Source organism: Lagopus leucura, unplaced genomic scaffold (assembly GCF_019238085.1).
Source record: "Lagopus leucura isolate 7727_CA_CO unplaced genomic scaffold, USGS_WTPT01 Super-Scaffold_100001, whole genome shotgun sequence".
Classification (NCBI taxonomy): domain Eukaryota; kingdom Metazoa; phylum Chordata; class Aves; order Galliformes; family Phasianidae; genus Lagopus; species Lagopus leucura.
This window is the reverse complement of record NW_024962262.1, coordinates 50,239,197-50,266,997: the sequence shown is the minus strand read 5'-3', so window position 1 is coordinate 50,266,997 and position 27,801 is coordinate 50,239,197. Positions and strand designations below refer to the sequence as shown.

Below are 27,801 nucleotides of genomic sequence, written 5' to 3'. Positions count from 1 at the left end.
TTACAGAAAGGAGAAACAAAACTGTATTTCAGTCTTTAGTACACAAAAAAAGATTTATTAGGTAAAGAGCCAAGACACTTGAAAGGTACAAAAGATAGGCAGAAAAACATTCTGAGTTAGAACAGCACTTCGTGCATGTGGCGGCTATTTAAAGAACCAAACTGAATGACTGCTCTCTGTGAAGTAAACACAAGTGAGATCAAGCATAAACAGCACTGTAAATAAGCATTTAGAAAGTCTTCTAACTAAGTGGAATGTTTGGTTTTCACTCCTACATAGTCTGCAATTGTGGGAGACTGCATGAAGAGGTAGCATCTTCGCCTTTCATCCCTAGAAGTGAAAGGTAACTTTGATCTGGTATCAAGTAGCAATCCATTTGGAAGTTAGGCAGCTACCTACTGCAAACACAACATCTTGCCAGACACTTCAACTCCATTTCTATGTGTAAAGTGCATATAAAAAGTGAGGTATGTTGATGACGCTGCATAGTAACTTTATACAATGCCTCTTTTGTTTTAGCCCTGATCTTTGTCCTTTCTCTTACCTTCACGATCATCTGTTATTGCACAGTTCATTTAAAAATTAGAAAAATAGAATTAATTTACATAAAACAGTGTTTAAGCAAGTAAGGAATACTTATCAAGAGGAAAAAACTATAGTACTACAAAAATATGTAAATAAAGGAACATCAGTCGTGAAACCTCACATAAGCATGACGATCCAATGATCTGTATTTTTAGAGCAGTCTGAGTTCAGACAGAAAGCAGACACATATGAAACTAATTTCTAATGTAAGAGGTGTTTTTGCAGCTCCTAATATAAAAACATTTCACTGCAGCAGACAAAACTGTCCATGGGTCTGGCTGTGGCAGAACTGGCATCGATGATAACAAGAACAAAGTGTTCTGTTACACATCTCTTAAAAATAGTAGGAATGTTGTGACTACCATGCTGGTGAAATGGTTCACAACTGATATTCAGCACATAATACAGCTAATACTAGATCTCCAGATTGATATACATATAAAGATTGTGGCAAGTAAGAATATCAGTATCTTTGATAGGTTAAAACATTTTTTTTCAATTGCTCACTTGTATATTCAATACAAACCATGAAAACAGCAAGTTAGTTTCACACTGATAAAATACTGAGAATTGGGGTTGCAAGTATGTGCAGAAAGAAAATAAAATCACAGAATTATTTGTGCAGTTAGTGACATTTCTACTTCTTGCTCATATATTAAATAGTTCTTGAGACTTTCAATATTTTCAGCTGCTACAGGATCTAAGCACCTCCCAAGTAAATTATGCCTATTCCACATTTCTATAATGACTTCAACAAGACCTTCCTGCTCTCCTTTTTCAAGAAAAGACTTTGAAAGCCTGATGATTTTGAGAGAGTTTTTCTTAATGAGCTTTTAAAAATCCCTGGTTTAAGTTAACCAGATCTTTGTGTAGTCCGGGATGTTTAAACCAGGAAATATTAAATGCACACAAAGTCCTTTCAGCTTTTCAAAGATTTTTTAAAGAGCTGCAAATGAAATGCTCTTTGTTCCAGACCCTTTGCTGGGACAGTGTAACTGAGGATTAATTTTGGCGTTAAGTTCTATCACATCTCTGACAAAATCGTCGTTTCCTATGAAGTCTCCAGCAATGATGTTAATACATTCTTTTTGTGGTCCTGGATACTGCTTCCTCACCCAGATTTTCAAGCATGGAAGACTCCGGAGTGTCATTGTCTTCAGTGATCCAAATGGGTGTACAAGAATGTACCTTAAATTTTCGGTGAGGTTAATCCCCGCAACGAAGAATGTTTCTGAAACAAAATATTGAAAAGTGACACATTAAATACTCCTCTGAGGAGAGCAGAGACTGCTCAGCATTGCATTCACTCAAGGTCTGGTTCACTGGGAATCATTCACATGCTTAAGAATCTTTCCGTATTGTTTCATAGACCTAGAACTGTTTCAGGGGCTGTCTTCCTTTATGCTATTGTGTGCCATACTGCTTTTTCCTCATCCTTAGAGCTGTCTAAAGAAGTAAAAGCCAGCAAGTACTGGGCTCAGACAGTAGTCTCTTATGTGTGACAAGGCATTGACAGCCAGCTGGCTGTCCTGCAATGAGGAGAAAGGGCTTGTGCTCTTTTCCACATGATCCCATAGATGAAGGAGCTGCTGCAATGGTATAGCTTGTGTATGTACATACACTTGTGCACATGTTTACACAACCAGGTAATACAACATGCAACATTGCACTCACCCATGGGTTGGCAAGAGCATTCAGCAACATGTAAGTGCCTAGAGCACGCAGCACGCACAACGGCCTTCTATCCCTCAATGCTACGAACTGCCAGTCAACTATTTCTATGTGGTCTGCACTACTGTACGTGCCCCTTGTTTCCTTCAAGTAGCCCCGTGCGGGTACCTGGACGGCCCATCCGCTTCATGGCTTCTAGAAACTGGATGAGAGCACGAGTGGTAGTTTTGTTTCCCCACCAGTATGGGATTGCAGGCCACAGCTCACAGTGCTTCAGCACTTCCAGATCTTCTTCATACGAGACTATAACCTGGTAGCCATGCTGCCACATGGTCCGCAGAGTCGGAACCACCTAAGGGAAGTTAAGTCCGGGTTGAAGTCAGCAGGAGCTACGAGCCAACAACATCAGCACCCCCGAAGTTCAGACATCAATGTGTGAAGTTGCCTTGATAGCGAGGCACAGATTTGGTTCAAATAATGCTGTTAAATGTACATCCAGACAAGCTGTTGGATGGGTTACAAACTGAGCTTTTTTTTGAGTGCATCACCCATTCTGCAAGAGGAGCTAGGAGGACAAAGGCCTACAGCCATCTACAGAAAAACACACAATGAAACAGGAATGGTTAGAGCAGCACTGTCACACAGATCCAAGTTTATCGCCAAAGCCATTCGTGAGAACTCAACTGTTCAGACTCAGTAAGAAAATACAAATCTTAGATGTTGATCTGACTTCTGTAAGGGGAAAAGTTTTGGAAATTGGGAAACCTCAGTCATTCTGAATTGAGAGAAGGAAAAACTCTTGGAAGAAAACCAGATTGTCTGACACAGGTCTGTTTAATTTAAATGTTTCAGTATGAAATTAAATTTTCCAGTCCCCAAAAGTTGTCATTGGACAGAGTTGATTGGACACCAGTTTTATTTCTTCATTTATTTATTTGCAAACCCAGTATTTTAACAGACATTTTGGGTTTTCGCTGTGTTGCTTATCAAGTGGAAATGGTAGCTTCATGATGTTACAATTAACTTCTCACTTAAAATAAAAACCGAAGTGGAAACACTTTAATGCAAATCTTTGAAGAGAGCCAGAATGAACATAGAAATCCCTCTTGCTTCATCCATGAAAGAGAGTGTGAGCTCCAGTTAAATCAGAAAAATACCTCAAAATTAAGACACAAACAACAAAACGAGCTACAAAATCTGTGATTGACAGAGGCCTACGCTTTACTGCAGCTGCCTTTCTAAAGCTCAAACCTCTTTAAAAAAAAAGAAAAAAGAAAAACACATCACCAGAAATGTAACATATGAGCACAGGTGCTTATTTTGCAAACAATGCAGAGATGAAACTGTAGACATCTGACAAAGGATCTTTAAACTCAAATAATTCAGATCAAAGGCAGTTACAATTTTAAACACAATATAATGTTGTCACACTGTGGTCTGTGCCAGTACTACAGATCTCTATTTACAGCTTTATAAGCGCTTTGACACTTACTTTCACTTTACTTACAGAGCTGCAGTCTTGAAAGACAGTAGACATTAGATGATTTTAAAACAAGTGAGCAAGTATGAGGCTATGTGATGTTAAATCTGAATTCGTGATTCTGAAAAGGTTCCTCAGCCACCTAACTTGCAAAAGTGTCACCTACAGAAATGGCAGGATCCACTGTGCTGGTCACACACCCTCTGGAGATAAAAAGCATTCCTGGAGGAGGGCAATACTTGCCTTCACCCATCTCCTCTGCCCACTATCCCTCCCTCTGGAGGCAACATAGAAACATTCTTTTTCTTAGAATCACAGAATCACAGAATGGCCAGGGTTGGAAGGGACCTCAAGGATCATGAATCTCCAACCCCCTGCCACATGCAGGGCCACCAACCTCCACATTCAATACTAGACCAGGCTGCCCAGGGCCCCATCCAACCTGGCCTTGAACACCTCCAGGGACGGGGCATCCACAGCCTCTGCAGCCTGTTCCAGCACCTCACCACTCTCTCTGTACAGAACTTCCCCCTGACATCCAACCTAAATCTTCCCTCCCTCAACTTCAAACCATTTCCCCTTGTCCTGCTGTTATCTACCCTTTGAAAGAGTTGATTCCCCTCCTGTTTGTAGGCTCCCTTTAGGTATTGAAAGACTGCAGTGAGGTCACCCCACAGCCTTCTTTTCTCCAGGCTGAACAAGCCCAGCTCCCTCAGCCTGTCTTCGCAGAGGAGGTGCTGCAGTCCCCTGATCATCTTTGTGGCTCTCCTCCGGACTGTCTCCAACAGCTCCCTGTCTTTCTTGTACTGGGGGCTCCAGGCCTGGATGCAGCACTCCAGATGGGGCTTCACGAGGGCAGAGTAGAGAGGGACAATCACCTTCCCGTTCCTGTTGGCCACCCCTCTTCTCATGGAGCCCAGGATACCATTTACTTTTTGTTGCTTTTCTCCTTTTTCTTTTTTTTTTTTCCATTTGCTTTTCTTCTTCAGTGACATGACCTCAGACTATCACCTTCCTTCAACAGACTACCAGCAACAACTTGTCCCTCTTGCAATTAATCACTTCTTTTTGTTTTGGAACTGGCCATGCGTCTGAAAACAAATTTGGTCATCCTCTCCAGTCTTGCTCTGCTCAGCCACAACTTACACACTCAAGATACATGAGAAAACAATAAAATGTTTTCACTCAGGTCCTCCGTTATTCTGTTGAGGCCTGAATTATCAGAAACCACTAATTTTGCTGAGAATTGTTCTATTTTAACTCTGCCATACAAGATGCTTTGAAATGGTAATACTCAGCCCTTACTGATCCACCAGCTTCAAAGGATTAATTCAAATTGCAAACAGGGTCATCATTATCCTGCACCCTCACATCTCCAGAGAAAACCCTCTGTGCCTGCGCATCTTTGAAATGTTAATTGTTTAACTGCTAAAAGCTCCCACACCTTGTCAAAAGAGGAAGCTAAAAATCTCGGCTTCTAAAATGTAGCAGTCAAATAATTTCCAATTATTAAAATTAAAGCTTTTCTAGAGGTTTGGGTGACTGAAAGCTTATTAGGCTGCCTGGAAGGTCAGCTCTAGCTAAAGTGGAGGAAGGAAAGCCAAGGCCACTACTGTGGCCCCTCTCTGACGGCAGCTGCTGGTGTCAGCACATTCCCAAGTGGACTAGTGATGCACAGAAACCCCTGCACCAACTTGTATTCTGTTGGCAGCTGTAGCAGAGAGCACCTGATTTGGACTGATCTACTTTCTCCCTTCTCACCTGCCACCTCTGGCAGAAATCTCATGAAGCTCAGTAAAGGCAAATGCAGTGTCCTGAGCCTGGATGGAGTAATCCCACACACCAGGATAGATTGGGGACCCATGTGCGAGTCCACTGTGTCCAGCTGGAGCTTTCCCAGTACAAAAAAAGACTCAGATGTGCTGAAGTGAATCCAGCAGCATGCAACCAAGATGAGCAGGGGCTGGAAACTCAAATACAGGCTAAGAGCTGAGTCTGTTCAGCCTGAAGATGAATATGGACAGATCTCACTATTGTCTGCAAATACCTGATGGGTGGCTGTAGAAAAAAACAGAGGCAGCCGCTCCTCAGAAATGCATGCCAAAAGAATGAAAGTGAACACTCACAAGGTGCCACAGAAAAAATTCTGATTAGATATATGACAAACAAGGTTACTGCGAGAGTGGTCAAACTGGATCAAGCTGCCTAGAAAGGCTAAGGAATCTCTACCTGCAGAGCTATCCAAGAATGGACAGGATATGGCCCAACACGGCTTTGAAGTAGGTCTGGTCTGCCAGGTGGGGTTGAATTCCAGAGTTCACTTCCACCTAAGTTATATTATTCTGATGCTATAAATACCACCAAATGACTTATAATCATTGCTGAAAAGGAAGAAAAGGCATTCGTCTGAATTCTGTCAATAGAAGAAGGTAGTCATCTCCATCTAAAACTGAAAGCCCTTGCCATAGTCTGAACTTCATTTATAACAACACTTACTCACAAAAATCTGGCAGACTATCAGATAGCAGCTGTATCCCTACTATGGTCCTACAAATCTACACATGTGACAGTCAAATTTAATTCCCTCCTCCACACTATGCTTTATCTACTCAAATTTATTAGATAAAGACCTATCCCTGATGCAGTAAATGCTACTTTTGCTAGGAGAAAAATACAAGAAAAGCAGAAAATAAAACTCTCAACCAAACACTTCACTGTGTCTTAGTTTCAGCTGGGATGGAATTGTTTTCTTCAGAGGGTCTGGTATGATGCTATGATTTTGATTCTAGAAGAAAAACAATGTTGTATCAACATCAGTGTTGATAGTTACCGCCAAGCAGTGTTGCACAGAGCCAAGGCCATTTTCTCAGAAAGGCCCAAGGAGCTTGGAGGAGACAGAATTAGGACAGCTGACTTGAACTGGCCAAAAGGATATTCCATACCATATGACATCATGTGGAAGGAGTTTTGAAGGGGGAAAAAGTTCATCTCTCTTTTGGTGCTCAGGGAGCCAGCTGGCTGTTGGTCAGGGGAGTGGCGAGCAACTGCTTGTGCATCACTTGTTATATACATTCATATATAGATAGATATAGATATTCATAACTATTGTCTTTTCCCTTTTCTCTGTCTTAGTAAATAGCTTTATCTCAACCCACGAGTTCTACTTTTCTTTTTTCCATATTTTCTTCCCCATCCCACTGGGAAGGGGGGAGTGAGCAAATGACTGCATGGTGCTCAGCCACCTGCAGGGTTAAAAACCACAACACACTGTAATACATCATCCCTTAAAAGAGACAGAGAAAGATCTCATACTTACATTTCTTGGACACAATTTACACTGGAAAATGTGTTTTATACACCTAATAAGATGACAGTGAAGTTTCTTGGTTAATCCATCAAAATTCCTGCAGGCCAAGATAACAACTTCCTGAGGATGAGTTTCCAACCACTTTAATACTTCCCACAGAATATCCTATAAGAGAGAGTCAAGGCAACTTAGAAAATCATGCTACGCAGACAAAAGGAAATAAAACTTTTCCATTAATGAAACCATTGACAGCTGGATAAAACAACAACCACTGTAATAAAAAAATCCATGTAGGTTTTCAGAGTATGAACATCTTGTAGCCCACAAGGTGCTTCAGAGAGAAAAGCCAGAAAAACCTACTTTCTGCAGGTTTGTGCTGATTTACTCTGGCTGTGGGCCTAGCACACTACATTTAATAGCTTTGTATTTTGGTAATACCCATCAATCTCCTTACAGGCAGATTATCAGTAAACCCATCTTCCCAATCTTCTTCAAGGACAAACACAATGTTGGTGGCAAACTGGAAAATAAGGAAAACTCTGTGCTTGCTTAAACACGACAGGATCTGTTTTCCCCATTTGTTACAGGCAATGACGACTTCTTGGAGATCACACGTAATTAGCAGAGTAGACAGGCACTACATCTAACATCCCCTTGAACGTGCCAATCATCATGACATAAAAGGTTGAAATGATAAATATGAAACCAAGGCTTAGCCAGTCAGACTACAAACAAAAGCTGCTTTAGCTGGCTGTGCACTCCCCTGTGCCTGGCTATACAAATTTCACCAAATGCAAAGACAACGTAAACTGGTCCACAGAGAGACAGCACAGGCAAAAGAGCAACTTCACATTACAGTCTTCATAGGATCTGACAGTACTTTAATAATGGGACACAGACTTGAGTCTTGCAGTGAAACACTTATTCCTATTCCCTCCCCCCCTCCCAAAAAAAAAGCTTCTGTGATTTAGTAGGCTCTTAATACTTTCTTTTTAGTAACGTCTGTCTGTACTGGGGAAATATGACTGCCCCGGACAATAGCATCCTTGGACTACACAAGATAAACCCCAGAAACATAAGGCACTTGGTGGGGCATAGGTGGTAGAGAACAAGGCACAGCAGTTCCAGTTTGAGGATAAGAAACTGATCAACATTGAAACCTTAATTACAACTGCTGAAACTAGCTCAGTAACCAGCCCTGCCAACTTTCTCTAGTTCAAAGTCCTCCCATTAGGAAAACAAATAACCTATTCAGAAAACCTTGGGGAAGCATTTTCAGATGTGGATGGCCTTTGCATAAAATAAGCAGCACCATGTGTATAGCCATTCCAAAGACAAGGACAATACCTGTACAGTAACTGTTGTGTATACCATATGCACGAAGTACAGATTCATAGATGGATCGCCAGCCTTGTGGGCAATCCTAAAATCCAAATATCTAACTCCGGCCTCAAGTTGCTCCGTCACAGTTAGCACCTGGAGAGTTAAACAGAAGACAAAGGTCCTGAGAGTTTGAAAGGGGTTTGTTCCTTTAGATCAGATAACTGGAAAAGGTGTACCAAATTAGCCCTACCATTTCCACATCTTTCTTCTTTAAAATGGCACTGTAAGGTACGAAGTCATAACTTTAAATTATTCTACTATCTAACAAGAGGATTCTGATTTCCCTGTGGAATATACTCCAGATACAGGCTAGATTAGTTTCAGACCTCTGCATTTGTTGTCTTCTCAAAGTTAAAAGATCCATTAACCTGCGCATAAATACGCAATCTCTGTTCACAAGGCTATTTGTATGAACAAATCTTGCAGGATCAGCACCTCAGAAACTCTGTATTTATTTTATTAGATCAAAGACTTTACCATGGTTGTCTCTATGGACCTCACTCATCCTCAGTGGAAGGAAAAACAAAAATAGAAAAAAGTACTGGCTATTGTTCTCTTCTTAGGATAAAGTCTCTTTAAAAATTTGAATTAACTCGCAGAAGTCCTACAAACAGGCCTTCTTCTGTCTTGGATTTATCTCCATCTGGCTTTGAGAGCTACACGGGACAGGTTACAGAGCTGAGTCTGGGGCAACATGTCCCACATGACACATCTCCTATATTTATCACGGTCCTCTTTCACTAAGAGAGAATAATCAAATGGATTTAATACATTGAAATCCTACTTTGTCTCAGTTCAACCTGCTTGCATGGACAACACTATTAGGTTTCAGGAAAAAAAATAGACTGTACTAATTTAAGTCAGATAGGATTCAATTAAAGCGAAACCAGTGCAAGGTGTTGTGCCTAATAACCAGTTTTGTTAGTGCTGGGACAGAAATTAAGACTTCTGGCAGGATGTTCACCCTGCCTAGCTCTAGACATCCACCTTTATGCTCCTGGAGGGGAATTCAATCTGAGCTGCACATGCCTTCAAGTGCTGAGGATCACAGGAGCTGCCAGCATCATCCTCCACACTGCTTGGTCTCCTCAAGGCTGGAGAAACCAAAGGAGTGATCCATGCCCAAGACTGGCTTCCACATGGGGTGCAGAAAATGTATGGCTGTAGGTCATATGTAACCTTTGTGGCCAGAAAGTGCACCAGACTGATTAGTTGCTGTGAACTGCCCTTTGGACAAATTTCTTTCTTTCTACCAACTGACTGGGAAAACTAGAAAGATTAATCCCCCTAATTAGTCACTTGGATTTGCATACTAAATCAGACAGCACAACTATTGCCTCCAAGTGCAAAAAAGAGGATGTTTTGCAAAGCAGTGCAACTCAGCACAGCTATCTCACACCTGACATCCAGGTTGAGAGCTGACATCAGCCATTGCATAGGAAAGATATGGGCCTCCAGGCTGACACACATAAGAGCCAGGGCTGGGGCTTGGCATAGGGCCATCCAGGAACGTGCGGGTCCTGCCAGCAGCAGGATGCCTCGGTCACTGCTCCAGATACCAAGGGACAGAGTCACCTTCCTGCAGGGACGACCTGGCACTAAAGAGGATAGGCCTGCAGCCAGGTCTTCCCCATCTGCCAGGTCACCTCCCACTCAGCAAGCTGGGCTCCGACCAGAAAATGACTGTAATGATGTATGGAGCTTGTTTATCTCCATAAAGACCTTGTCCACCAGCAACTGGCAGGTGAGGAGGCATCTGAATTGGCATGAACTCCAAAGTTAAAAAAAAAAAGTGGTTCAAGAAAAGATAAGCAAGGAAGCCTAAGGATAATTATTGCCACTTCTCAATTATTCAGTTTTAAGTCACTACTAATGAACTACTCCTTCAAAAAGAACGAAAGTGAAAAGATTTCTGGTGCCTCTTTGATGACATGAAAGTCTGTCCTTCAGAAAAATCTTCAAAAGCGCTAACTTAAACCATGATCCCCAATTTCATCTTTAGCACACATTTGTGGGGAACAGCAGGAGATAACTGCTAGCTTAAAATTCAGTTGTTTTATAAAAATGAAATAAACCTTAAGTGAAGTGTCAGACCTTCATTCTCTTAATCTTTAAAGTCCCCTCAAATGACATTTTTGCCTTTGCAGGTCACTGAAATATTTACACAATAAAGCAGTGCAAAACAGGCGCTTCACACAACAGTGACAATAAAAAGGACATTGCTTTCTGAGTTAAGTGCAAGAAAAGAAAAACCCTTCTACTAACTTATTTTTATTAGGGTAATACTAAATGTTAATAATAACAATAAGAAAACTGTAAGGAAGATGAATTTCTAGCAGTCAATTTTAAGCAACAACTTTGTGAATCTTCCCTGTCCAAGCTGAACAACTTCTCCCTACAAATGAAGATCTGGTATCCACAGCACTGGTACTTCATGACAGTTGCTGGCTGTTCTCTCATTGCCTTATGGGAGAACAGGACCACACTTTGCACTTCAGCACAACATTCAAATGTGTTCAGGCTTGAGAACATCAGACATTTACCTGTGTTATGGACCACTTCATAATAATAGGGTGTACAATGCAGGGCATACATTTATTTAAAAACTTCACCAGCTTGGATTCATTGCCACTAACAGCAGAGTTCTTATCCAAGCAGTAGGTCATAGTGTCATGACTACCTGCAGAATAGAAAAATAAACAGAGAAAACATGTCATTTCTTAATTACCCAAGCACCACAATGCATGACTGCATTTCACACACACACCTGACTTTCCTCTTCATTTACAAAACAAACATATGTTGCCTGACAGCTTATGCAGTTATGGCATAAAGGTGAGCTCCTACAGAGCTCACTTACCTGGTGTTATTAGAGTGAAATCCACATAAAAGGATGGCACTGCACCTTTTCAGTATTTTTCATTAAAGCAGATCCCACTTAAACTACATATCACTGTTGATATCTGCCTCATACTGCATTAAAACAGCCCATTTCAATGAGTGTCTTCCACCAAAACAAGTATCTTGTTGTGAACGCTCTCTTTTTTGGGGAAATAAACAGCTCACAGAATCACCAAGGTTGGAAAAGACCTTAAAGATCATCCAGTCCAACCATCATCAATAATACTCACTAAACCATGTCCCTCAACACAAAGTCCAAACGTTCCTTGAATATAGAAGAGCACAGAACAGAATATAGACAAGGAATGTACCAAGATCATAAGTCCAGCTGCCTGATCAACATGTCTCTTTAACACTGACAGCCATGGGGCATCAATTACCTCTCTAGAAAACCTATTCCAGTGTTTGACCACCCTTACAGTAAATAAATGCCTCCTAATGCCTAGCCTGACTCTGAAGCCTTAAATCTGAAATACTTCTTGTCATAAAGATTCATTTACACATGATACAACTTACAACACCTTCAGGACAGGCAGTCAGTGATCTTGCTAGATTTTTCTGTCCTATTATTTCTTCTCATTTCGTAAAGCATCAATAAGAACAGCTAAAAACTTGATGACCTGATTTGCTGGGATCTTTACAGGGTATCTGCAAGGAATTTGCAAAACATTTTGTTTTTTTTTTAAATCCTCTGTTGAACAAAGCAATCACTGATGCTTGAAACCAGCTTCTTAAAAGGTCAGTCTAAACTGGTGCCAGTGGCAATGCTTCTAGTAGCCAAAGTGAAAGGACAAGATCATATCTGAAATAAAGAAAATTCTTTGAAACACTCAATAACAGAACAAGACAATAAACTGTTGTTCACCTTTTGAAATCTAGTTTATGTCTATATTTTCCTGCTTTAAATGACCCAACCAAGGTTATCACAGATGGAGGTTGGCAATGAGGACATTCAATCAAAAGAGTTTGTTTGAAAAGATGTATGAATCAAACCATCAAACCATCCATGGATGAAATCCAAGTCTAAGAGAAGCGAACATGATTCCATCAATGGGTGTTGCATCTGCTGATGTCATTATCATGGATAATAACTTTTCATTTAGGTGTCTTCATGTGACATCACTAAGTTAAAATGAAGAAGGATATACCCACAATACAGCAAGTTTGATTCAAAGATAGCAAGATAGCACAAATCCAGGCAGCTTCAAAGCTTTAAACAACTCTTGTCCTGAACCTGGTGCAACACAGTGCCAACTGCTAAGAGTTGCATCTGTCTCCTTGTCACATGTTCAGAAATCACATTCTCAAGTTTCTTGCACGCCTTGTTATCTTCTCTATCTGAGATGAGCTTAGTCATCTCATAACCCTTAGGTTATGACACGTTTATCATGCCCTAATGACCGGAGGGCAAGGCTGCCTTCTGTGGGGAGATGAGTAAGCTCCTGTTTCCAAATTGGGTTTCCTTCAGACATCGCTCCCTCTGAAAACCTGCTAGAGCTGTCTTGACCTCGTTGGTCTTGTTTTGTTCTATTCTGATCTGGGCTAGACCAGTTTAGTAGGTCAGCTAGAGAAGAAGCTTTCTTCCAAGCTACATGAGCTGCAGTGCACAGTAAAATCATCCTGTAGTGTTTGTTGAAATTGACTTGTCTTAGAATTAAAGAATAACCTGAGTTGGAAGGAACCCACAGGGATCAGCAACTCCAACTCCTAGCTACACATAGAACCAGCCAAAATTCAAACCCTATGTCTCACAGTGTTGTCTAAATGCTTCTTGAACTCTGGCAGCTTGGGGCCAGGACCACTGCCCTGCAGAGCCTGTTCCAATGTCCAACTACCCTCTCAGTGAAGAAACTTCTCCTAATACCCAGCTCGATACTCTCTGACACAGCTCCATCATTCTTTCATTCTTTTCTTCTTACCTGTCCACTGTGAAAACAACAAACATTCACGAGAATACCAAGATAACTGTTAGGAGTCAAGAAGTCAGAAGCACACATTGAGTTCTCAGCATTTCTAGCAAGAAACAGCACTGTGAAAGCCCTTTAGAAGTAACATGGTTCCTTTCATATCAAGGAACACTGATTTTTTAATGATTTTTGCAAGAGGAACAATATATATTTAAAAAAAAAAAAAAAAAGAATTACTTATCTTCTATCATAAGATAGATACTTATTTTCTTATCTTGTTGCTCTACCTTCTGGTTGCCTCCTGTCATGGAGTGACAGCTTCAGTAGACAAAGAAAGACCAGCTGATATAATCTACCTGGACTTCTACAAGACCTTTGATAAGTTTCACATAACATTTTTTGTTTCTAAAGTGGAAAGATAAGAATTTGAAGGGTAGACTATTCAACAGAGAATGAATTATTTGAATGGTCATGATCAGAGGGCCGTGGTCAAAGACTCTGTCCAGGTGGATGTCAGTAATAAGCTATGTCCCCCAGGGGTCTGCACTGGGACTGATGCTCTTCAAGATTTATATCAACAATCAGGACAGTGGGATCAAGCACACCCTCAGCAAGTTTACTGACATCAACTTGAGTGGTGTGGTTAATAGATCAGAAGAAAGAGATGCCAACCAAAGAGACCTGGACAGACTTGAAAAATAGGCCCACAAGAACCTAATGAGGTTCAACAAGGCCAAGCACTGCACTTAGGTTAGTGCAATCCCAGGTACGATAGAGACTGGGAGAACAGAAGAACTGGAGAGCAGCCCCTTGGAGAATGGCTTACAGCGGTGGACAAAAAGCTGCACATGAGACAGTAATGTGTGCTTGTAGCTCAGAAGGGCAACTGTATTTGAGACTGCATCGGAAGACTGATGGCCAGCAGAGAAAGGGAAGACACTGTCCCCCTTTACTCTGCCTTTTTTAGGCCCCATCTGCAGCTCTGTGTCCAGGCTTGGGCCCCAGCACAAGAAAAACACGAAAGTGTTGGAGTGGGTCAAGAGAAGGGCCACAAAGATGATCGGAGGGCTGATTCAGCTCTCCTATGTAGACAGGCTGAGGCAGCAAGTCTTGTTAAGCCTGGAGAAGAAAAAGCTCCCAGGAGACCTCACTGTGGCTTTCTAGCACTTCAAAGGAGCTTATAACAAGGAGGAAGACTGACTTTTCACATAAGCAGATAATGATAGGACCAGAAAATGGATTTAAACTAGAAGAGGGGAAAATTTTATTAGATACTAGGAAGAAATTTTCACTCAGAGCATGGTGAGGCGCTGGCACAGCTGCCCAGAGAAGCTGTGGTGCCCCATCCCTTCAGCACCCATGTTGGATGGGGTGGTTGGATGGGGCCCTGGGCAGCCTGAGCTGGAGGGGGAGCAGCCCTGCCTACAGCAAAGCACTCAGGAGCTAACAGTCCTCCAGCCAACAGTCTTCCCTCAAGCCAGTGAAAGCAGGTTCTCCCAAAATCTCTTTAGACAGAATGAGGAAAAAAATCCGTTCAAGACAGCAGAGAGCAATGACCAAAAAATAATACTATTTTTTAAAAAAGGTTTTTTTAATAAGCAAGTCTGATTGTAGCGCCAATGAAGATACCAGCTATAATGCAACTATATTTACCCATAATTGGATACATCTAGTTTTCAGAAACAGGGACCAGCAGCTATGCAGTAAAGTCCTTATCTACATTAACAAATACATTAACTCCAAGTCCCCACCCTCCTTCCTTCTTCTCTTTTTTTTTTCCCCTCCCATAACCTCCCAGCCTCTTTCAAACAGTGCAAAGAAACAACAAGCTGAAATGTTTTCTCCTTTTGGAGTCATTTTAATTAGAAAAAAAGTGTTAATAACACACTAGAAAATTCCACCGTAGCCAAAATAAAGAAATGCTCAGATTATTAACACTAATCTGACATGATGATGCATACACATCCTGCACATCTTGATGCTACGGAAGTCCCTTCCCTTAAGATCTTCTCCCTCCCCTCTAAGAAAACCTCCAAAATACTCTCCCTGGCCCTTCTGCCTGCCACAGACCCAAATGGAAAAAAAAACAAACAGCCTTCATGAAATAAAACAAGCAGGATGTTCCAGTGCTTAAATGACATGACTTAAAAAACAGCAGAGAACAAAAGTTAATCTTTACCTGGAAGAGATAAGTTAAAGAGGGGAGTATCCCAAAGCTTTTCTGGTAATTTTGACATCCACTGAGCATTTTCATGGCACACATGAATGGAGGTTTGCAAAGGGCCTTCCATCAGTACTGTCCTAAGACTTCATAGACTGTCCTGGGAGGGAAAAAAAAAAAAAAAAAAAGAAAGAAAAAAAAAAAGAATAAGATTTGTTAAATTATTTCACAATGCCATTGGACCTGCGCAGAACGCATTTATTCCTGCTATAAAACAACAAGCTTTCAAAAAGGTCATGAGCTTTGCAGTCACAAAACTCACTGCTTTAGACGACACTCTCCTAGTGTGATGCCACAGGTACATTCTGGCTTCAAGCTGGCAAACCAACCAACTGGAAGAAGAATGGAGCCAAAGCAAACAAGGCTCTGATGGTGTGGAAAAATTATTATCTACAGAGGCTACTACAACATCATGAGAGGCAGCCCATTTCCAGTGGGAAAAAATGTCTACTTCCTGAATCCTTGACAGAAGGAGGACTGAGTCTTCTGCCCACAGGGCCCTGGGGGTCACAAAGCACCACACCAGCTGCCAGACCAATGCCTTTATGACAAGTCCTATTTTCTGTTGAACAATGGATTTTCACATCAAGATGAGTCTTAGGGTCAAAGGGGAAAACTTCCATCTTCTTATTCTGTTTTGAGAAGATCTCTTGACGTCTGCTCTTATCATCCCTATGGAGCCCATGATTACGAGAACTTCAGCTGGTCAGACTTTCCAGAAAGCTACTCTGGAAGTGTTCTTCTTGAACATGGATCTCTCCAGGATCTTCTGAAAAGTTTGCAATGGTCAGGAGTGCCAGCAGATGAACTCCAGCTGAGAAATCATACTAACCCTCACCTGAGCACACTGGAGTTAATCTGCTTATTTTTCACTCTGTGTTCTCTTGAACAATGCAAAACATGAAGACAAGCTCCCTATGCCATTTTTTCTTTTCTTTATAAGATGTTGCTTAAAGTTCAGGTGATGTTTGTAAAGATAAAAGCCTTCCTTTGTTTCACTCATTTCAAGGGTCTTTCTTACCCAGCTAGGTAGTGGAACACTTTTTAGATCACGGCACAGTGACTACCTGTGATAACATCCCACCTTCCTTTTTCCTTCTTTCTTAAAAAGTTGGCACTGTGAACATTTCCTTCTTTTCTGCTGCAGATGCAGCAGTCAGATAAATACCATGCAGCTTTTGTGCTGTGCCAGCCTTCCTGACTTATCTTTATTCCTTCTTGCCATATCTCTGCATATTCATTCCTGAGATTGCTTCTCCCCAGCATATTCTTCATGTTGTCTGGGGAGATAGTTGGTTCTTCAGGATTTACAAGTGAGCAATGCTATTTTTATGAAGAACTCGTGGTTTCCTTAAACATTGTGCAATAAATTTTTTCAGCAGCCACGTGAGGTAATCTGGAAGGTAATGTCAGCAATTACATCACTAAGTTCCATGTACACATCACCTATAACAGACACAATCTGCTTTTACATCTGATGATGCATGTAGCATTGCTCACCCAGCCAGCCAGCTGCACAGTTGATGAGGATCAGTCCATGGATCAGTCCAACCGAGTTCCTGCAGCCCAGCTGAGATACTGACAATATCACAGCGTTGGAGGGAAAAGCCCAGTGATATTGCCCTAGCGTCCTACATGTAATCTGGGATTTTTCCCTTTGGCTCACCCAGCCTTTGTTTTCCACTAACCTTTCAATGAGCCAAACTTACTAAAGGCTAGAAACCAGCGCTTATCAACACTTCTCAGCAGAGGTTTTCTGCCGTGTTCACTTCCTATGGAAGCTGACCATTGTCCTCCAGATGGCACAAGCTGCTGCCGCTACCCTGACCATGGTGGGACAACAAGCCCTCTTGGGCTTGGGGAAGCCAGTGGGGAGCAGAAATAGCAAGACTGAGCTAATGAAAAGAGATCAAACCAGGTTTTGGCTGTATTCCTGCAGAATACAAGCCCAAGATGCTCATATCACTACCTCCTAACTCACCTCATGGTTAGGATGCAGCATGTCCTTTAAGGCAAAACCAAGGCTCGCCTGGAAGAGTGAAACTGCAACAGCTAGCTACCGCTTTTCATAAGTAAATCTCGAACTCCGCAAAAGAGAGCAGTGCCTTTATTCCCACCTCCCCGCCCAAGAACCTGATGGAGAAGCCATCCTCTGCACGCTGCTGCCACGACGAACCACCCTCAATCCCCACGAGCTCCCGCCCGCTTTCTAACCTAATCGTGTAACGCAGCTTAATTACAACGCCGGGACGCAGACAACAAACAAGCAGTAAGGCTGAAATACGCCAAGAGCTTCGGGTGGCATCGCCACGGGATGCCCGCAGCACGGCAGAGGGGCCGGGTGTGCCAGGGACCCGACGGCCAAACGCTGCAAAAAGCCGCCAGGAAAACGAGATTGGCGAACGTCGGATGACATAATTAAAGCATTGGCTGCAGCCTAACCGGGAGCAAACCAACGCCACGGTAATTACACGACAGATTTTCATGTGAATTACACTGACTGCAACGACGAGGACTGAATTCCCAGGTGGAAAGGAGGAAAACAAAACCGAAAAACACCGCACGGCGTTACAGCACCCTCTACTTGCACCCTGCCATCTCACCGCGGGCAGCCAGACTCCCCCTCCCTCTCCACTCCCGCCTTACCCACCCGGAGCAGCCGCCTCGCCTCCATCCCAGCTCCTCGGGGCACCCGGGCAGGACCCAAAGGGGAAGAGGCCCGACCCCACCCCTCCCGGCTCCGGGCGGCCGGTCTGGGAAGGTGACGGGGCGGGAGGAGCCAGTCCGAGCGCCGGTGGGACGCTCAGCGGGCTGAGAGCGTACTGCTGCAGGAGGGAAGGAGCGCCTGCGGACAGCCTTCAACCGCCCCGCAGCTGCACTGGAAACCTACCAGCTCCAAAATAGTTCGAACGTGTATGTACGTTAACTGCCCGCTTTGTCCAACAGGCAAAAGAGCAAACTCTTTCTCTACTGTAGGACAGATTTCCAAATGGGTCACCAGCAGCAGAACTGGGATCAGGGCCCAGGCTCTAGGATTGTATAATGGCCAGAGCAAAGGAAAATTCAGGCTGCTGCTGTGCTGGGCCTCTTAATGCAAGGGTATCTTTTCCAGGTGTTTCTTTTCCACCATCTCATTTTGGTGGAGCAAACCTTGCAGTGGCGACAGCAGCCAGGATGGGTTGACGTTTCAGATGAGCAAGCCAAACCCTTGGTGAGTCCCAGGGCAGCACGGCTGCTGAGGATTCACAGCAGTGTCACAGCTCACACTGTTGCCCATTGATAAGTCTCTTCTGCAGATACAGAATAGACCTGTGACTGGTTGTAAAGCTAAGCACAAAAAGAGCACCAAGAGGGATGAAATAGAGCAACAGAGAGGGTAATCAAATGCTGTTTAGATGCTGGGAGGATTTGCCCCAGTATGACAGAAAATGGCTGAGAACAGTTACAGGACAACTATTGTCATGCTGTTTGTGAGTTAAAAGAAATGGGAATGTATTTCAAATAGGAAAAGTTAAGAGAAAAAAAAAAAAACAAACCTCAATCCTTCATTAGAAAGTTATGACTGTGAAGGTTTGACAAGAGAGTAACCAGGTAGCCTCTGGATGCTATCATGATGGAAAAATGTAAAGCACTTGTGAAGCAAACTTGGGTGAAGTTGTCGGGATTATCTGGGAAAATATGGCTATGGAGAGGGAAATTTAAAAGCTATTTTTGTGTTGATTTGATGCAAACAGCAGAAGACAAAGAAAGAACCATGGAACTGAAATCCCAAAACATTTTATTCTGCAAGCATAAAAATAAGACTTCAAGCTGTAATGATATGAAGTCTCTGTTGATCCACATGAAAAGAACTCTTGCAGGTCTCACCTCAGTGGAAAAAGCCCTCTCTAACCCATACCCTTTCAAGTCTGAGTTTGGGTCTCAGTTTTTCTTAAGTTGCTCTGGAATTACTGGAAATGTCAGCACAGTGACTCATGTTTTAACCCCTAGACCAGAAACTCACTAGGGGGATTTAGGAAGCCAGTAAAAGGAGGAATGACAGGAAATTAATCAGCAAACAATTAAGCTCTGAATAAGCACATCTCCCAAGGAAGGGTCAAGGCAAGGATAGCCTTCAGCAATATTTGCAGATTTCAAGATGAAGAACGTGGGGGAGGTGAAAGCCCAGGGTTTCTCACCACAGTTGCAAAATAAGCATCTGCATTTAGAAGTCTCATAGTGGAGCACAGAAATACAGGGCAAAGAACCTCTTACCCAGAAGGAGCTTTTGAGGCATTCAGAAATGAGAAGGTTTAAAGCTGGTAGCATTTGAGAGCATCAAAAACAGGCAGATACACAGGCTTCAGCACTGTATCTTGACAAAAATGCGGATCTAATTTGTAGCTGTGGATCAGAGCGAAACATTTCTGGTTTGTTAGTCAGAGTGACACCAGACAGAGAAGCTTAAGCTGGACTTTACACATTTCTTCAGACCTGGCTGCCCAAAATACATTGCACTCAGCCTGAGAGAAACCAGTGTTTCAGATGACTTTCAGGTTTGTTAGGTTTTTTTAAATGTTTTCAACACTTGGGATATTGCATGAGATTTTTTTTCTTCCCTCCCTGTTTTGTTTTGTTTTTTAATTATTATTATTACTATTTTCAGCCATGACACATCACCTTTCCCCTATGCTGTAACATACAGAAATGTCACCAAGCATTTCAACAGCTTTAGCCAACATTTGAGGTGTTTGTTTGTTCTGCGGACATTCGCAACACCCCAGCAATGTATGTTTGTTCCTGCTCTAACTGACTGATAAATCCTCTAATCTTTCACCCAGTTTCTGTCCTCAGGAACAAACAGGTAGCTTAGTATTTCAGAGAGGAGGCTGTGTAGCAGCAGTTGCAATGACTCCTGAGAGCAGAGGAAACAGTGAGGAGGTGGCCTGCAAGAACAGCAAGGCTTACAACAGCAGGGCCTACAACAACAGCAAAGCTCGCAACTACAGTGGGACCTACAACAGCAGCACTCAGGGCAGTCACAAGGCCTGGGCTCTAGGGAAAAAAATCAAGCCAGGCCTGCCCAGAGTTGGTTTCTGGTTCTCAGTTCTTGTTTTGGGACTTTCTGTTGCTGTGTTGACTCCAAGCCTGCAGTACTGTGTCACATAGTTGTAGTCAAGAAATTCAGCTAATTTGGAGAATTAGAGAATCAAGGGTAAATCTGCAGGAAAAGGATTGAGATGGTCAGGTTAGTTCAGGTTGCCTCATCTTCTAGCTGTATGAAAATTGCACCAGTCACTTTGTGACACCAAGCTGGTAAGAGTCCTGCAGCTGAAGTTAGGTATGCTGGACAAGGAAAGATAAAATGGCACAGGAATCATGAGGAACTACTGGTTCTTGTTGTTCTTTCAAATAGGTAATTGGCTTTGTCTGTTGGACCACTGGATCTGGAGACCACAGAAGACCAACTAGCATGTGAAAGCACAGGAAAGATGGTAGTGATGTCATAGAAGAAAAGGTTGGAGGAGGGGATAAGGAAATCTCTGTCATCAGACTTACAGGCTAAGATAGGAGCTAGAATAGAATCAGGCATTTTTGTTAAATGTATTCCCTACGTGGTGAGAACCCATTTACCTAGAAACTAGGGGGACAGTGAAAATATTGCATTCCTGTCTGCTAAAAGGGATTCCAGTTACAGGAAGTGAAAAAGGGAAACCTGCTCCTTCCATTCCCCTCTTTTCTAAGCTTTTTTCCTAGTCCTTTTCCTGGATTATCCTTCAAAATTATGTGGATACAGCCAATCTGGGCTGTGGTAACTATTTTCTCACCACGCTCCCAATTCTACATTAATCCCTTTTCTTTTTTTTTTTTTTTCTTTCTTCTTTTCCTTTTTCTTTTTTTTTTTTAATAGTTGGAAAAGGTCAGAAACAATCTTCTTCTATGACAGTCTGATCCCCATGCAGAAGCTGAATCAGCAACTTAGAGCAACACCTTTCCTACAGGATGGCATGATGTGCAGCAGCCCAGGCAGGAAGGGAGCTGTGGCATTACTGTGCCCTGCCCATATCTGTCCTGTGTGCAGCTCCTAACCTGGTGTCAGTCAGCGGGGAGAAGTGGCAAGGACTCCTTCAACTTAAATCCATCACTGTGGCACAATTGAGCGAGTAAGCCTTATGTCCTCCAACAATCTTGATCAACATCAGACCTTCTTCCTATTATCAGCTGTGAAAACCATGCATCTGCATCCTAAGGGATACATTTCCAGTACCTTTGATACTGGACAAAGGCTGAAGCTAAGGGTGTCTGGATCTTTAAGACAACCAGGCCTAATTCCTGTGGATTTCATGCAGGTTAAACCTTGATGGCTTTGGTCTCATAGTGAATCTTTGGGGAATAACTCCAAATATTGTCTAAAAGTTTGTTCCTGTTCCTCACCCCCACCCCCTTAATGTCATGCATTACTGATTAGCATTGCCAGTCCCTGTAACCACAGCCTGCCCTGGAGTAAGATCTTTCACTCATGAAGTGACTTCCCTACCAACAGAATAATAAAGGTCAGATGAACTGGGTGCTCTGTGCAAAAGCAGCCCTCCTCCATGCCCTGCAAAATCACATCTGTTGCATTTCTGTAGGTAAACTTGTTGTTCAAGTTTGGTCTCAGCATGCATATCATATGCATCTGGCCATATAGGCAAAAGCATACAAGAATGGACATCCAGGGCAGTGCAGGCACGATCTGTAATGACCTGCAGTAGAGGCTGATTCTCCAACAGAACATCACTCTGCAAATGGTACAAGTCATCTGAGGCAGAGGCTAGAGGTACAGGGCTACTGGTAGATGAGCGCAGGATGTCAGACTGGGTCAAACACTGCTAACAATAAAGGCTAAGATCTGCAACAGGAAAACATGATGTATTAAGCTGTTCTAAAAGGGCCAAGTGACCTAACAAAATACTTTGTCCTTTATTACATTTTTTTCCTTTATTACAGAGTAACAAAACACGACAGCGACAGTGCAGTAATTTATAGTACAGATAAACTACTGAATATATATTACTGTGTCTTCTTTTTCTGTTACCATGGCCTAAAAATAGCCATCTATTGGTAGATTGCTTTCCATAGGTACTTGCTGAAAGCTTATATCAGGAATGCAGAGCTGAAAAATTGCACAAGATACACACGTGCTGCAGCTACAGGTAAATCCCACTCTTGCATACTCTGGATAACAACTCTGCTAGAAGTGTATATACAGACATTCTTGTTAGCACTTCCCACTCACAGCCAAGTCTGTGGTATGCTTTATTTTGCCTAAGTTTATCCATCACTATCCAGAAATACACTCAGTAATGGCTCACCTCTCCCAGACTTTCTAAGAATAATAAGTACTCTTCAAGTTGTCATATGGCATTCCTATTAGGGGATATTACTAGCACAGCATACAGAATGCAGTGCCGTCTGGCCACAAAAACAGATTTACCAAGCCTCAAAATACAACATTAACAAACCACCTCCTATTGAAGGCAGTGGCAAAAAGCCACCACCATGCACTGGGAGCTCAACGTCTGCTTGAGCTCTGCGGTTTGTGTTTGTGTTTAACAAGAGAAACAAGAAGGTACAGAGGAGCTGTTCTAGCTAAGACCAAAGCCTACCTGACAATCATTTTTTCAATTGGATTCAAGGTGCACTAAAACTTTTCTAACTACTCCATGCCCTGGTAGGACTTTGCACATCTCTCTACGAGGAAAATCATCCATTGGCTGTTATAAACAAATCGTGTCCTACACAAGTCTTGGCAATTGGCTTTTCCAAGGATTATGATCTTTCTGCCAAGTTTTGCTGTCTAAACAAAGTTAATTTTTCTTACAGTTGTGTGTCTCCATAACTGTGCCGCCTGCACTGATTGTGGCAATGGCAACTAAGCAGTTTACAGTAATAAAGTAACAAAGTGCATTTACAGGAGTGTATTAGTGCATTTATTGCAGTACATGTGTTAGAAGCTGCAGGGAGCAAGGACATCTGTGGCAAGTTGAAATGCAAGTTTTTCCTGTTCCTTGGTTACACATGAAGAACATGATGGCACACTCAACTGTGTGCTGCTGAGCCTATTAACTCTTTGTGACTGAAAAGCTATGCTATAGGGATGAGAGAAGTTCATTCCATTTGTGGGTGAGATCACAACCACCAGCTACAAATTCACATTGCTACAAATGTACTTGAAGCATTTCCAGTCATGAAATGGTCTTAGGATCTTCTTATAGGGACCCCTGGCGTGGACAAAACTTGGTATCAGGCTACAGAGTTAGACCCTTATTTTCAGTCTCTCCCCCATACGGAAGCAAAGCTCAAAAGAAATTATCTCCGTAACCTGGTTACCAGCCCAGGAGAAGTTAACACAGAGCCAAACAGTTGGTGACAGAAAACAAAACTAGTTAGCTATCTTGATTTTTAAAAATTTTTTTTTTAGGAAATAAGATTTTTGAAATCACATTATCCTGTATCTCTCCTGAATTTTTTTTAAACCCAGTACATTTTAAATCAGAAAGTAAGTTCAACCAAAATTATCTGTGCAAAATAGACCTCGCTGGACTAACTTGAGGTTTAGATTAGGTATCCTTTTAGCAAGTGAGGTACATGCAGCCACACTGTCATCCAACTCTCCTCCTACCATATCTTCACTTTTATCCCAGAAAGTCCTGAATACAAGCTAACTTCCCTTGAAAATCTATAGAAAGCAAAGAGCACACCTAGCATGCCATTTGTGTAGCTGAGATCAAATCAGCTCAACTTCTTTCTTGATTCTGCAAGAGGAGTTTGAGCAGGCCCTCTAATTTGGACGACAGAGAGAAAAGAACCTATAATCCAGGACAGGGGCAGCTGAAGGCATTGAAAGCTTTTTATCTAAGGTAGAAAGTATGAGAAATTTTAAATATATCGCTCACTGTGACACTGTCAAATAGGCAGGCAAAGAAGATGCCACCACACTGCAGTGAAAAAAAGATGAGATTCAGCAGTTAGAGAGAAGATGAGTGGCTAAATGAAACATGGCTCTGCTGACTCCACATCCTTATTTTCCAATCAAGCAGGCTGCAGGGAAGGAAACATGCTGCCGCCACGTTCCTACCGCTTGAAAATACATAATAAAATCATTACTTAGAGCTATGCCATTATAGCAGGACTAAACAAAAGGGGAAAAGTGTTCATAGAATAATGAAGATTGTTCTGAGAAAATATCCATAAGCCATCAAAATACATGAAACCTACTTACTCTGCAGTCCCAAACTTCCTCATGTTTAAAATTGAAGTGAACATAAAATCCCCCAAATGATTTCAGGCTTGCAGCTGTTAGAACGAGACTGAGAAGTGCAGTTCCCTTTTCTCCTGCAGCCTCCTTCAGGTCCTTTTTTTCTTACAGGCAGAGCTTAGGACCATGCAGTTCTACAAGAAATGTAGGATATAGCTGGATGAGCACACTTGTGCAGTGGTCTTTTCATTGCTCTGCTTACCACAGTATGACGCCTCAGAGAGCCGAGACCAGTTATAAGCCCATATCAAAACGCTTGTATGCAACAGAACTGCAAACTTACAGCTTACTTTTCCTAAAATGCTGTCTGTAGACTCTGTTTACCACCTACTTTTGCCCTGATAGCAAGAGCTGATGGTCAGGATGTGTGGCCCTTCCCTTGGCTCCTCTCATCTAGGCTTTTTACCAGTGCTTTCAAAGAAGAACCAGCTAACAGTGGTGCAAACAGACAGGGCAAGCTGCTATCTTAACAGCATGCATTAGGGGAACCACCCCAACAGCAGAAGTCCCCAGCTTATGTAAGGCCTTGGCATGCTAATCATAGCTAAGTAGAAGTGTTTACACAATCTCCAAATACTGTTTAATCCAGCACTTAGGGCAAAATATCAGACTATTGTCTTGCCAAAGTGTGGAGTGATGTAGAAGGTACATGTACATGAGCTTTCTCAATTCGGGCTATGAAAACGTGACTCAGAAATTCTGACAGAGCAGCAGTCTCAGCCTGCGCTTCTAGCAGCACAGGAATAGGCATGTCACTGCGTACTGTTGCCTGTCTTGTCTCAATTCAGCAAGTTTACTTCCAAACAGAAGCTAACAATTTTGCTCACTTGGTAAGAAATCTGGAGAACAGCCTGAATCTTACTGTACTCTTCTTTAACACATACCTCCTAGGGCTAGAGCTTGGGCAGCAGCCATGGCTTCTCTTTGAAATGCATTTTTTTTTCCCCCTCACAGATATTTAGTAGCCCTGGTTGTCTGTGAAGGAGTTTCTTAAAGACACACAATGCCTCTGCAAGTTGTACGTACAAGTGCCTGCACGGAATTGCGAGAAATTCAGATGGCTCCTAAGCAGAAAATCCCCAAATACTTAGTCCTTGTATGGGCAGATGGCAAAGGAAGGCTCCTCATAGAGCAACCAAGTTCACACTGTAACATCCCACTGTCACCTTTCCCTGCACACACACTCTTCATTTTCCAGAAGGGATTATGCTCCTCAGCAGCACACTGACTACTTCATCTATCGGATCATGGAGTCACCTGGAAATTTATCCAAAGCAAACTTGGATCACATGGCTCAGATCCAAAATGGCAAAATTCATCTGACATTCCCAGCTATGTAGCACCCCCTGAGAGCAAGTTGTGACATCCCAAACTAAGACCAGACAGAATGCAACCCAGAACTGCCTCTTTCTCTCCACCAGACTGACGGAGTTGGGCTTGTTCAGCCCGCAGAAGAGAAGGCTGTAAGGAGACCTCATTGTGGCCTTCTAGTACTTCAAGGGAGCTTATAAACAAGAGGGAGACCAACTTCTTACATAGGCAGACAGTGATAGGACAAGGGGGAATGGGTGAAAACTAAAAGAGGGCAGATTTCGATTATATGTTAGGTGGAAATTCTTTACTCAGGGGCAGTGGAGTGTTGGCACAGCTGCCCAGAGCTTCTCTGTGGAGAAGCTTTTCTCTGGAGGCAATCAAGACCAGGTTGGATGGGGTCCCGGGCAGCCTGAGCTGCTGGGGGGCAGCTCTGCCCATAGCATGGAGTTAGAGCTCAATGATCTTTAAGGTCCCTCCCTACCTAAGCCAGTTTGTATTTGTTCTGTGATTCTAATGCTTAAGGCCCTGCTCCCCCAGCAGGCTCTTTCCAGAGGAATGAAGCCTGTGTTGTAAAGGAGATATTCAGTCAAATTTGCTTTAGGGTGTTGCAGAGAAAAGTTTTGAAAGTATCAAATTCAGCACTTGGGCGAGATTCAGTAAGAATGGATGACGCCAACAGAGGTCAGTGTAGCACTGTAACTTGGTCTCTTAATTTTAGCTCCTAAAAATAGTTCACCTTGTAGTTCATGACTTTTTTAAGAAAGTCATTTAGACTTTTTAAGAAAGTCTTTTAAGAAAAGATCCGAAAGATACCTACAAGTAACATCTTTTAAGAGGAACCGTCCTAGTTACTAGCTCTTTGTAAGAACAGTAAGTACAAACAAAAGATCACCCTATTTTAGAAGGATAAGAAAGAGTTTCAGTGAATGTAGCATCTTTAGACATTTATTCCTCCGCCACCCTTTCCACTACACACAGAATTTTAAAGCAAATGCTAAAAACAAATGAGAACATTACAAAATTGCCGCTTGTGGTTTCAATTACAAGAAAGGTCACCTGTGTGGCAGGAAATGCACCTTATGAACTACTGTTCGCCTTAGGACACTGTTGTTGCATCAACAAGGAACTGTACAGAGATTTGAAATGTATAAAGCCATTTGTTAAAGTAAACAGAAAGTTTACTTGCTGCTCCGTTGGGAAATCCCTAGGGACACGTAGAAAATAGCAACCCTTTCTCTCAGCGGCCTGCCTCTTAATGAAAATCAAGAGCAAATTCCAGGGGGTAATGACCTCAAAACAGCCCCTGGCAGCTTCATGCCTGCAAGCTGAGCAGAGCTCACCGACACTGAACATGTGATGAGGACGTGCTCTGGTGACTCCCACTCACCTTTGTGCAAGTGGCTGCAAACAGGGCTCCTTGGCATTCAGAGTGCATGGGAGGAGGATGGAGCAACTGCAGCAGCAAGGAAAGATTCCATCCTTCCTCCTCTGGCTTGTTAACATCTTTCCTGGGCAGGAATCTCTGCATTCCTTTCTCTCAGCAGTTACTCCCACAGGTTCCCCATTCCCAAAACCTACTGCAGTCCTCATGTTGCCAAAACCCAAGCTGGATCAGGAACCAACAGATGGGGCTGTTCTGGGGCTCTCCAAATCTGCTAATGATTTCTTATGCAATCCTGTTTGTGCCTCAGTTACCCAAGAGCTGAGATTACAGCAGCAATCACTCTCCAACTCTTCTAGGCACATGGTTTC

At 42.6% G+C, this 27,801-nt stretch overlaps 1 protein-coding gene across 4 annotated transcripts; it reads right to left on the bottom strand.

Moving 5' to 3' along the window:
- Window positions 1–508: 508 nt before the first annotated feature.
- On the bottom strand, window positions 509–27,527 carry PLCXD1 (phosphatidylinositol specific phospholipase C X domain containing 1). Of its 4 annotated transcripts, none has more exons than XM_042867339.1 (7): window positions 27,437–27,527; window positions 15,414–15,555; window positions 10,970–11,106; window positions 8,391–8,519; window positions 7,053–7,208; window positions 2,425–2,608; window positions 509–1,816 (listed from the first exon to the last, which is right to left on the bottom strand). In XM_042867339.1, exons 2-7 carry the CDS (start codon window positions 15,523–15,525, stop codon window positions 1,524–1,526), a joined length of 1,011 nt encoding a protein of 336 aa, XP_042723273.1. In that variant the 5' UTR covers window positions 15,526–15,555; window positions 27,437–27,527; the 3' UTR covers window positions 509–1,523. The 4 variants fall into 4 exon arrangements, with proteins under 4 accessions (XP_042723273.1, XP_042723272.1, XP_042723270.1 ...); XM_042867338.1 differs by lacking the exon at window positions 27,437–27,527 and adding an exon at window positions 18,102–18,216; XM_042867336.1 differs by lacking the exon at window positions 27,437–27,527 and adding an exon at window positions 18,106–18,216.
- Window positions 27,528–27,801: the final 274 nt, after the last annotated feature.